The following is a 13,131-nucleotide window of genomic DNA, read 5'->3' on the forward strand; positions in this document are numbered from 1 at the left end:
TGGAATGGATCACCTTAACTGAGCTGGGGAGAGAGGGAGTCCTATCTCTTGGGCCACACCCATGCAGAATGGAGGTATCATCATGCTGAGCTGAGGGGGGAGGACTTTAGCCATTCTTAATGAGATTTAGTAAGATTTTTGGAATAAATCTGTATTTACTGTATTTCCTTAGAATAATTTCCAGGCATGTTGAATAGTTGTTTTTAAAATAATCTTCACCAGTTATGATGGTTTTTGTGGGGAGCAAGTCTGAGAAATTCCTCATGTACTATTTTCTTCAGTAAGTCTTCCTATGTTGTCCATTTAAAAAATCTGATCATGCTTTTAAAAGTATGATCATACTGCATTCTTTTTTTAGTTCTATCATAACTCCCGTGATGACATATCGTCAGCTGGACGATCTGATAAATAAATGGAACCTTGAACTAGAGGATCAAGAGAAGCACTTTCTTCATCAGGCCAACCAGGCCAATGCTTGGGACCGTACACTGATTGAAAATGGTGAAAAGGTTAGAAGATATTCTCATTACCTGCATTGTACAAGTATTTTCAGATGAACACAAGAGAATAGACCTGTGTTTAGTGGTTCATTTTCTATTTCAATATTAATAATCAACTTACAAATATTTTTTCTAGGTAATAAGTGCACTGAATTAGGAACACTTTCATATTTGAAATGTATATAAGAAAGTTAATATTGCTTTAAAATTACAATATAAATTTAAATACTTACATTATTGTATTCTTATTTTTCTTTGTAGATTACTATTTTACATGGAGAAGTGGAAAAAGTGAAATTAGATCAGAAAAGGTAGAACCTTACACTCCCTAGGATGAAAGATTAAAGATCTATCTCTGTTTTTTTCCTAATTGTAGTTGATTGCAACTTACTTTGTCACTCCAAATTCCTTTCACCAGCCCTTCTGTTGACTTTTTTTTTTTTTTTTCCAGACTGGAAAATGAATTGGATTTTGTCCTGTCGCAGCAGAAGGAACTAGAAGATCTCTTGATCCCTTTAGAGGAGTCTTTGAAGGACCAGAATAGTTCTGTTTATCCGAAGTATACAGATGAGGAACGTGAGAGGAGGTAAGTAACTGACTAAAGATCAAGAAATGGGGCAAGACTTAGCTACTAAAATACGGAAAAAATGGCCCGGGAGGCATGGCTCAGCAGTTGAGCATCAACCTATGATCCAGGAGATCTTAGTTTGATTCCCAGTCAGGGCACATGCCTCGGGTTTTGGGCTCGATCCCCAGCAGGGGCATGCAGGAGGCAGCCGATCAATGACTCTCTTTCATCATTGATGTTTCTATCTCTCTCTCTTCTTCTCCCTTCCTCTCTCTGCAATCAATAAAAATAGATTTAAAAAATTTTTTTTTAATTAAAAAAGGGAAAAAATGGAATTGAAAGGCCAGGAATAAAAATTGGTAGAAAAGGACAAGTTTTTGTAGTTGCCATTTATTAGCTTATTTGATTACTTTTCTGTTTACTTTTTTATGATGCTTGAAAATAAAGTAATCATTCTGGCAATTTTGTTTTATAGCATTTTATAGACATGAATTTCAAGCTTTGTGCGCACTCTCCCTCCTGGTAGCATGCCCATGCCTTTCCCTTCCCTTTCTTCTTCCCCCACAGGCATGCATCTCCTAAACTCTAAGGGACCCCACGAGACTTACAACCAGGGGAGCAATGGGCAGCAGCAACTCATCCTGGGCTAACCCCCTGAACCTGTCTCCAAGGCCTCCTTTTCTCTGACTTTCCAGTGAGCCAAAGCAGCCCTGCTTAGTCTCTCTTCTGTTGCTTCTTCTATCTTAATCCCTTCCTTGTTTCACTGTGCACAGCTTTAATAAACATATTCTCAAAATTAAAAAAAATCAAGTTTATACATGATCATTGTAAAGTTTTTATATTTGTCAACTTTGTTCTTAAATTATAAATACAAATTTTATGTCTGTGTTGTCATAATATTGTAGGATATTTATTCCTATATATATATAGGATATATATTACTATTAACATTTACTCTTTTTTTACTTTTTTGTTGACTTTGTTGGGGTGACATTGGTTAATAAAATTATATAGGTTTCAGGTATACAATTCTATAATACATCATCTGTATACTTTATTGTCTGTGCACCCCGCCCAAGTCAAGTCTCCTTCCATCACCATTTACCCCCCCATACCCTCTTCTACCTTCCCCCACCCCCTTTCCCTCTGGTTATCTATATTGACTCTTAAAACTAATGTTCGTGCAGTTGCTTCAGTGATAAAGTATTTGCTATTTTAAAGGCAATTTATTAATCTGGGGGCAAACTGCATAGCTTTAAAAAATTGAATGGTTTTGTCAATGTCTTGGGCTGAATATATTTTATTTGTGTGCAATTCAGTCTATACCTTCAGTCAATACATTGCCAATGTTCCCACATGTTATCTCTCTAGAACTGAGGTTTTGTAAACAGGTCAAATTATAGTGTTCTTGGGAGAACTTGTATGAATGTGCTAGATTGAGATTAAATCGGACTCATTTTATCAATGGCTTATTATTGAGGTAAGACTGAGCTTATTTTTAAGAGGTTTGCAAATTAACATTTTTGTAGGTCTATTAAATGTATGTAGTAAGTGAAGCTAATCTCTATGGACCCTTGTTCTGTTTCTGCTTTTGTATTTCAGCTTTTGTGAATCTTTTGTTTGCATGTCATTTTTTTTCTTTCTTTGAAACATACAGAGTTGTTTTTTTGGCCAAGAGATACTAACTATAGTTTGAAGAAATAATTGAATCTTTAGGTTTTTTCCAATTGCTTTTATGTAGTCAGATTTATAATGTGGTGGAATCTATACTAGAATCTTCAACACTCTAGGCAACCAATTACCTATAAGTACTTTGGGACAGAAAGACAGTAGATAGTTATCAATAAATCTAATTGATTTTTAAAATCTTTATAGACATTAAGGATGAAAACCCCTCTGGTTACTTTAATTCTCATAAATATGTCTGTTGACTAAGTGTGTGTGTGCGCACGCTGGTGCATGTGTGTGTGTGTGTGTGTAAATAGTTTGGGTGGAAATCTTGAGAATTTAGCCAAGTAATTATTTGTTGTGAACTTAGCAAACTTATCTGCCTTTGATTATTGTGAATATTACTTCTCAAAACAACTTTTGTTGGATGATGGAGCATATTTATATAAGGTTTTACTTTGAAAATTTATGTATTCAAAGTCATTGAAGACATGTCTGCACTTACTGAATACTGCTCAACACCAAATAACTCTAAATATGTCCTATGGGTTTATTTTGACACCCAAAAGAGTTCCTCTGTTTCAGAGCTCCTTTGCTTCAGAACATTAGCAAGAAGATAAATAGATGACCGTAAAAATGGAAGGTGGGTTAAAGCCTTCACCTGTGGAGTCTTTTTAGAACATTATGAATACTGCATCCATAAAAATGTGCCATTAGTCATAACTGAGACCCACTGAGAAGGTAGGGGAATTGGGGCAAATACAGTTGGCAGTATCATTGTTGTATGTTAGCAATGATACATCAGTGTAGAAAACGTTTCTTGCTTGTTAATCCCTTTATATTACTTGCCTTTTCAGTTACAAACTAGCAGAAAATATAGATGCTCAGCTGAAGCAAATGTCCCAGGATCTCAAGAACATTATTGAACACCTGAATATATTTGAAAGACCTGCTGACACTACTGACCCGGTGTGTTAAATGCTTTATCTACTTAGACAACTGAGATTTAGTATGAAATTAGCATTTTTTTAAAGTTTTATTCTTGTTTAAAATATTATAGATGTCCCTTTTTCTCCCCAATGACCCGTTCCACCCCGTTCCTTTCCCCTCCCCAGTCCCTTTCCCCACCATTGTCCATGTCCTTGGGTTGTGTATATATGCACATAAATTCTTTGGTTACTCTCTTCCCCTCCACCCACCCGCCCTCCTCCATCCCTCTGACATTCATCAGTCTCATCTATGCTTCCATGTGAAATTAGCATTCTTTGGTACCTTCAGCTAGTCACCTTCTCCTGTCCTCTCTAGTTCTTCTTATCTGCCTCTAGAGATATAAAGTTCTTAGGTGTAGTTAGTGGGACAGGAAATATTGAAGATAAGGTTGAGAGTTTTTTGTGATGATCCCAGAAGAGTAAAAAATGACTTTCCTCCCTAAGTTTCCAGGGTTTTTCCCCTGTTACTGACATAACTAAATCTATCCCTGTACTTATTTTTCTGTTCACTTCCACATTAGCTAATTCATTCTTCCTTTTACATATTTATCTACATAGTCATATAAATTTGAGTATAGATGTTTGAATCTGTTAAATCCAAGTAATCTTATGACTAGGTTATATTTTAAAAGTTTGATAAGTCTACTATGTGAAACTTAAAATAAATTTTTCTATACAAACTTTTTTAAACATGGTCATTAGGTTTCCACTGGTCTCTACTTAATTCATAATGTAAATGCATTATAGCATGGGAAAATACAGTCAGGGTTCCAATTAGAGAGTTAAGAAGTTTTGAATTAATTTAGTGGTAAAAGGATTGTTTTTCCCCTTTTTCTATACTCTGTATAAAGAGCTTACTTCCTTTACCTTTCCCTGTTGTCTTAGCAGCTAAATGGAGTCCTTCTTTTCCCTCACTCCCACCTTGTGGCAATAATGGTAAGAGGAATCACCCATGTGGAAGCTCCCATTGTACTTTCTATCATTTTATTATAATCAGTGGAGCCAGGATTTGGGTAGGTGAGGATGAATGACATATACATATGTAGTAATTATTATTTAGTAAGCTCCTTGCCCACTTATATACAGGTAATTCTTTATCTACATACATATACTAGCTTTTTAAAGAATTATAAAGAGACAGCATGGTGTATTGAAAAAGAACAAGAATTTAAGTCATTTAATCTCTCTGGGTCTTGGGTCCTTCTTTGCAAAATATCAAGGGTGTACAAAATGATCTTAAAGTCCCCTCCAGCTATAAAAATTATGCCCTCTCTACTTTAGGTGAATCTAAAGTTGAACAAAGGCAAATATAAATTAGTTCATTATTATCATGTTATCATCTCCCTGTCTCCATTGAGATGATCAAGAGTTGATGTAATATAGATTTTCTTTTTTTAAAAAATTTATCTTTATTGTTGGAAGTATTACAGATGTCCCTTTTTTTCTCCCCATTGATCCCCTCCATTCTGAATCCACCCCCCAAGGCCTTCGCCACACTATTGTCTCTGTCAGTAAGTTATGCATATATGCATATAAGTTCTTTGATTAATCATCGCTCCTCACCCACTCCCCTCCCTCCACCTTCCCCCTGAGATTTGTCAGTCTGTTCCATGCTTCTATGTCTCTGGATCTATTTTGTTCATCAGTTTATTTTGTTCATTTTATTCCACATATGAGTGAGATCATGTAAAACAGAATCAGGAAGAATCAGAGCACCTGAATAGGCCAACACAACTGATGAAATCGAAGCAGCAAACAAAAAACTCCTAGCAAACAAACACCTTGGTCTAGACAGCATCACAGGGAAACCTCACCAAGCATTCTACTTCTTATTACAGCAGTCCCTTTAACATTTCTTGCAATGCTGGTTTGGTGGTGATAAATTCCTTTAGCTTTTGTCTGGAAAGCTCTGTAATTCACTATCTATTTTGAATGATAGCCTTGCTGGGTAGAGTAGTCCTGGTTTCAGATCCTTGCTTTTCATCTCCTTGAGCACTTACTTCATATCATTCCCTTCTGGCCTGTACAATTTCTAATGAGAAATCAGCTAACAGCCTTCAAGGAGCTCCTTTGTAGGTAACAAATTGCTTTTCTCTTACTGCCTTTAAGATTCTCCCTTTGTCTTGAATTTTTTTCATTTTAATTGTGATGTGTCTGGGCGTGGGCCTCCCTTAGGCTCTTCTTGCTTGGGACTCTCTGTGCCTCCTGAACTTGTGTGACTTTTTCCTTCACCAGGTTAGGGAAGTTTTCTGCCATTATACCTTCAAACAGGTTCTCTATCCCTTGCTTACTTTCTTCACCTTCTGGTACTCCTATGATGAGAATATCGTTCCATTACATGTTGTCCCATGAACTGTCCTCCTGTTTTTTAATTGTTTCTCTTTTTGGATCTCTGATTGTGTGTTTTTCTACCCTGTCTTCTAATTTGCTGATCCAATCCTCAGCTTCCACAAATTTGCTGTTTATTCCTTCCAACGTATCCTTTATTTCTACTATGTCATTCTTAATTTCCTTCATAGTTTCCATATATTTTCTCATACTATTGAGCACCCTTACAATCATTACTCTGAACGCTGTATCTGATAGATTGCTTATCTCCATTTCATTTAGCTCTTCTTCTGGAGAATTTTCTTGTTTTTTCATTTGGGGCTTGTTTTTTGGTCTCCCCTTTTTGGCTGCCTGTTTGGATTTGTTTCTATATATTAAGTAGATCTGCTAGGACTCCCAGTCTTTTTGGAGTGTCTCTGTTGTAGGCCAATGTCAGATACTGTTTGTGAATTGCCTTGAGTAACTTGCTCGGGGTTATTAACAACCCACAGCTTGTGGTTCTCTCTGTTGTGGCCGGGTGCATTTGGAAATGACCAAGATGCTTACCAAGGTCTGCTTTTCCAAGTCCTGGGTCCAGAAGCATATCAGGTAAAGACTCAAAGCACCCAGAGACCCACCTCTGCCTGCAGGCTTATTGCTATTCTTAGTCTGTTAATGATACTCAGGCTGTAGAACACAGCAAGGCATCAACTTCACAGGGTAGGATGAGAGGTTTTCCAGTGGGTGGGGCAATGGCTTCCCTCCCAGGCAAAAGCTGCCTGGATGGTAAGTGTCTGCCTGAGAAAGATGTCTTCTGCAGTATGGGGGAATGACTCAGCACAGGAATGCCCTCTGAGCTGTATCTCCAGAGCCACCAACCCTGGATTCTCCTCACACAGGTCTACTCCACTCTGTCTTCCCTTCACTGGAGCCCAAGGTAAGTAGCTGCACATGAAATTTTGTGTGTTGGCCCTTTAAGAGGGTGCCTACATTTTCAGCCATCTCTCCCTGACAGACAGAAACTCCACTGCTTTTCACAGCCAGATGTTATGTGGGTATCTTTCTCAGTTCTGGTGCTCTGGGCTGGGGAGCCCAGATTTGGGTTTAGACCCCCCAGAGTTCCCCGTGGGAACCCCTGCAGCTGAGATATACCTCTGGATCTTCAGCTGATGTCTGTGAGAGCCCAGCCAGTCTTCTCGTGCCTCTGAACTTCCTACCAGTCTCTATGTGGTCTTCATTTTATGTCCTTGGTTAAAGGGTTCTCTCCAGCTTGTCTTCAGGTGATTATTGAGGGTGGTTTTTCTATATTTTAGTTGTAATTCCAGTTTGGTCCTGGGACAGTGTCAGTGTAGCTTTCACTTAATCTGCTGCCATCTTGGAATCTCCTAGATTTTCTTTTTAATGAAATATTAGATCACCATTGTGATTCCAAAATTCAAAATTATTTTGCTGCAATAGAATTTTAAGAAACAGGTAAGTATGTGCAGATTCAGATATGAAACAGAGTTGTAATCTTGTCTCTTTGTTGAATTAATATGTGTTCAAACAGAGCATGTAAAAGGAGACTACAATCTTATCCTTTATCCTTTTTCTCTACTTAGCCTGGGATTGTTTTATTTTATTTTAGTAGTGGGGAGTAAATGGTTTGAGTCATTTGTCTTTGTTTTTCCGGGCTAGGGAGATTGAGATGTTTATGATGAGAGAATTAAAAGGATAATTGCTGCTTGATAGCAGGACAAAAGAAGTGAGAGATCAGCAACAATTCATCTCTTTTCTCAGATAGCATAAATGGTTAGACAGTAATCAGAGAACACATTTGCTGAACAATAATATTTTGTAGATAATTTATTCTAACCAGATCAACAAAGCTTCATTACTATGGGACATACACCAGGGTAGGAAAATAGCAACTATATTTAACAGTGTTAACAGTGATGAGATTTACCTCTTTATTTTGACCTTTCTTAGGGGGAGATGGGAGAGACCACCTAATAGCTAAAATTTTTATTAAGCAAGCTCATATTATGGTGTATGACAGTCACATTTTCTTACAAAAACTCATTTTTCCTATTACAAATTATATTTATTTTTCTTATACTAGAATACACTAAATTTACTGTTGCCATTACATATACTGGTCTTTTAAGTGTGGAAACATTTTCATTTCCTTCTATCATCAATATTATCCTGGACTTTGCTAGAAAATGCATCAAAAGTGTTCTAAGTTTTTTAAAATGTTTAGTATTTTTATTACAAAGTCAATACACATACTTGTTCAATGTATTCAGATTAGAAATATGGAAATCTGTAAAGAAAATTAAATAATCTATATTACCAGTATTCTACTAATATATTGTTTTATTTCTTTCAAGTCTTTTTACTATGCTGATAAAAAAAACCAAAAAACTTTTGTTTTGAACAGCATTGGAAACATGCCTATATAAAGTTTTTTATTCTATCTTCATTTAATATTATTTCATGGTGTTTTCCAAAAATTGTACCCATTATTTGAAAACATTTTTATTTTATTTTATACTTGTTTTAGGTGTACAGTATAGTGGTCAGACAATTATATAATTTATGCAGTGATCCCGATGACAGCTCTAGTATCCACCTGGCACCATACATAATTATTACACTAATATTGACTATATTTATATGCTGTACTTTATATTCTGGTGACTATTTTGTAACTTCTTATTCCCTTCACCTATTTTACCACACACACACACCCCGCCACCCTCCTCCCATCTGGCAACCCTCAGTCTGTTCACTGTATCTATGAGTCTGTTTCTGTTTTGGAAAACATAGTTTTAATGACTCTATAATATTTTATCAGAGGTAAATTTTCCATAATATATTTGATCATTTTTTTATTGATGAAGATATTGTTTCCAGTTTTTTGCCATTACAAGAATAGCCCTGTAATGATTAGTTAAGTTTATATTTGATTATTCCTTCTGGATGGGTTCTTAGAAGTAGAATATACTGAATTAAAAAGTGTGAATAGCTCTGGCTGCTTTGCTCAGTGGTTAGAGCATCATCCTGTGGACAGAAGTGTTGATGTTCAATTCCTGGTCATACCTCAGTTACAGGTTCAATATCCCAGCCCTGACTCATGTGGGAGGCAACAAGTGGATGTGTCTCTCTCACATTGATGTTTCTCTCTGTCTTCCTCCCTTCCACTCTCTAAAAAATCAATGGAAAAAATATCCTTTGGTAAGGATTTTTAAAAGTATGAATATTTTAAAATGATATATATTGTAAAATTTTATATTTTGAAGGGCTGTGTCAATTTATATTTCTATTGGCTACATATGAATGTACCAATTTTCCCCACACACTTGACAACTGAGTAATACCATTTATTTAAAACTGCTGATTTAGAAATCTTGCCATTTGTGACAACATGAATGGACCTTTAGGGCATTATGCTAAGTGAAATAAGTCAGACAGAAAAAGATAGACACTGTATGATCTCACATGTAGAATTTTAAAGCAAAAACAAAACAAGCTAATACATACAAAGAACAGATTGGTGGTTGTCAGAGATGGGGATGGGCAAAATGGGTGAAGGGGCAAACAAAAGGTACAAACTTCCAGTTATAAAATAATTAAGTCATGAGGATGTAATATACAGCACAGTCACTATTTTAATAATATTGTATTTCATATTTGAAAATTGCTAATATTGCAGAACTTAAAAGTCCTTATCACACAAAAAAATTTGTAACTATATAGTGACGGATGTTAGCTAGACATATTGTGGTGATTATTTCACAATATATACAGAAACCAAATTATGTTATACACCTGAAACTCATATAATGTTGAACAGGGAGAGAAGATAGTGGCTGAATAGGCCGACCTTTCTTGCACACCCTCCCAGAGCCAGACTGGAAATAAAACTAAATTGGGGAACATTCACCCAGAACTACCATCTGAGGACCAGCTGAGGAGGAGGCTTATATCAAGGAGGGACAAAAAACACCTGGAGACTGGTAGAAAGGGCAAGGTCAGAAGAAGGGCTGACCCAGGTTCTACTGGCAGCAGGCCAAGAGTGAGGAGGGATCTCTAGGCTATGGGAGGTTATTTCCATGAGAAGATTGAGGCCTGGTAACCCAGGCTGGGCTCCACAGCCCAGAGCACCAGAGCCGAGACCAGTGGCCCACATAACATCCAGCCATGAAATGTGGCAGGGCTTCTGGCTGCCCGGGAGTCTGGAGCTGGTTGGAGTTAAAGCCCCAGGTGTTTTATTTGTTTTTTAATCCCAGAGCACAGGAGTTTCATCTGCAGCTACTCACCCAAGGTTTTGGTGAAGGGAGGGTGGTATGGATTCGAGGTGCCTAAGTAGAGCCTAGGATAGGAAGCATTGGGAGGATATGTGGAAAAGCAGCAGCTAGGAGATCTGCATTCATCCGTATCCCCCCAAACCGAAAGAGCCATTTTTCCTGAGAGTCACTAGCCCCTCCCAGAAGCCACAGCTCAGGAAAAGGAAAAAACCCTGCCCTAGGTGATACAGCCCACCACACCCTCAGGAGCCCTGCCTGCCACACCCTGGGTCTGGCTGCCGTGGCTCAGTGGTTGAGGGAATACCTATGTATCAGGAGGTCTCAGTTTGATTCCCAGTCAGGGCACATGCATGGACTGTGGACTTTTTCTCTAGTGGGGGGATTGCAGGAGGCAGCTGATCAATGATTCTCTCTCATCACTGATATTTCTATCTCCCTCTCCCTTCTTCTGTCTGAAATCAATATAAAAAGGGATATCTCTCTCAAAAAACAAAAACAAAAACAAAAACAAAAGACATAGGGTAGCTTAATGAATAAGAAAACATGACCCAAATATATTCTGCCTACAAGATACCCATCTCAGAACAAAAGACCCACACAGCATGAAAGTGAAGGGATGGAAAAAATTTTTCCATGTAAAAGGAAATGACAAAAAATCTGGAGCAGCAATACTCATATCTGACAAAATAGATTTCAAAATGAAGGCCCTAGCAAGAGACAATAAAAGCCACTTTATAACACTAAAAGGACCATATATGCACCCAACCCAGGAGCACTCAAATATATAAAAAAAAATTTAGAGGTTTTAAAGGGAGAGATACACAGCAATACAATCATAGTAGGGGATTTGAACACCCCACTGACAACACTGAGTAGATCTTCCAGACAAAAAGTCAACAAGGAAACAGTGAACCTAAATGACACACTAGATCAGATGGATTTCATGGACAATTACAGAACATTTCACCCCAAAGTTGCAGTATATACATTCTTCTCAAGTGCACATGGGTCATTCTCAAAGACAGACCACATGTTAGGACATAAAACAAGTCTCTTCAAATTCAAGAAGATATAAATCATATCAAGCATCTTCTCAGATCACAGTGGCATGAAATTAGATATCAACTACAATAAAAACACCCTGAAATATTCAAACACATGGAGGCTAAATAGCATGTTATTAAACAATGAATGGGTTGCCAATGAGATAAACAAAGAAATAATAAACTTCCTGGAAACAAATGAAAATGAACAGACAACCACCCCAAATCTATGGAACACAGCAAAAAACAGCCCTGAGAGGGAAGTTCATAGCACTATATGCTTACCTCAAGAAACAAGAAAAACTTCTAATAAACTACCTAACCATGCAAGTTAAAAAATTAGAAAGAGAGCAACAAGAAAAGCCCAAAGTAAGTAGAAGGAAGAAAATAATAAAAATCAGAGTCGAAATAAATGACATAGAGACCAAAAATAATACAAAAGATCAATGAAACCAAGAACTGACTCTTTGAAAAGATGAACAAAATTGATGAATCTTTAGCAGACTCATCAAGAAACAAAGAGAATTCAAATAAATAGAATCAAACACAAAAGAGGTGAAATAACAACTGACAACTCGTAAATACAAAGGATTGTAAGAAAATACTATGAACAACTATATGCCAACAAGTTGGACAACCTGGATGTAATGGACAAATTCCTAAGAAAATACAGTTTTCCAAAACTGAATCAGAAAGAAGCAGAAAACCTGATAGGCTGATAAAAACTGATGAAATTGAGGCAGTAATAAAAAAAAAATCCCAGCAAACAGAAACACTGGTCCAGGCAGCTTCACAGGGGACTTTTACCAAATATTCAAAGAACTAACACCTATCCACCTTAAACTATTCCAAAAAATCCAAGATAAAGGAACACTTCTAAGCTCTTTTTACGAGGCTAACATTAGCCCAATTCCAAAACCAGATAAAGACACTACAAAGAAAGATAATTACAGGCCAATATCCCTGATGAACATAGATGCAGAAATCCTCAACAAAATATTAGCAAATTGGATCGAGGGATATAGTAAAAATATAATACACCATTACCAAGTGGGATTTATTCCAGAGATGCAAGACTGGTACAATATTCATAAATCAATAAATGTGATACATCACATAAACAAATTGAAAGACGAAAATCACATGATTATATCAATAGACGCAGAAAAAGCATTTGAAAAAATCCAACAGCAATTTTTGATAAAAACTCTCAGCAAAGTGAGAATAGAGGGATCATACCTCAACATAATAAAGGCAAATCTATATGACAAACCTACAGCCAACATCATCTTCAATGGGCAATAACCAAAAGCATTTCCCCTAAGAAAAGGAACAAGCCAGGGATGTCTGCTTTCACCACAGCGATCAGAGAAAAACAAAACACAAAAGGCATCCAAATTGGAAAGGAGAAAGTAAAACTGTCATTATTTGCAGATGACGTGATATTGTACACGGAAAACCCTAGGGACTCCACCAAAAAACTACTAGATTTAATAAATGAATTCAGAATTGTAGGATACAAGATTAACACCCAGAAATTGATGACATTTTTATACACCAACAATGAACTGTCAGAAAGAGAATTTTAAAAAAACAATTCTATTTACCATTGTAACAAAAAAAATTAAGATACTTAGGAATAAACTTAACCTAGGAGGTAAAAGACCTGTACTCAGAAAACTACAGAACATTCGAAAAAGAGGCAGAGGAAGACATAAACAGGTAGAAGAATATACCACGTTCATGGATTGGTAGAATTAACAT

At 36.8% G+C, this 13,131-nt stretch overlaps 1 protein-coding gene across 5 annotated transcripts in view; it reads left to right on the forward strand.

The window, feature by feature from the left end:
- The window catches only part of NUP62CL (nucleoporin 62 C-terminal like), a 76,403-nt gene that overhangs the window by 38,523 nt on the left and 24,749 nt on the right, over positions 1 to 13,131 (forward strand). For 3 of the 5 annotated variants that reach the window (XM_016206391.2, XM_016206393.2, XM_016206392.2), the window contains exons 5-8: positions 359 to 509; positions 762 to 811; positions 952 to 1,086; positions 3,594 to 3,705. In XM_016206391.2, coding sequence (XP_016061877.2) covers positions 359 to 509; positions 762 to 811; positions 952 to 1,086; positions 3,594 to 3,705 — 448 coding nt within the window. Of the gene's footprint in view, positions 1 to 358; positions 510 to 761; positions 812 to 951; positions 1,087 to 3,593; positions 3,706 to 6,931; positions 6,970 to 13,131 lie in introns of all 5 variants that reach the window. The other 2 variants (XM_016206394.2, XM_016206395.2) reach the window with 1 other exon arrangement.

This window comes from Miniopterus natalensis, chromosome X, assembly GCF_054644295.1.
Source record: "Miniopterus natalensis isolate mMinNat1 chromosome X, mMinNat1.hap1, whole genome shotgun sequence".
In the NCBI taxonomy this organism is placed as follows: Eukaryota; Metazoa; Chordata; class Mammalia; order Chiroptera; family Miniopteridae; genus Miniopterus; species Miniopterus natalensis.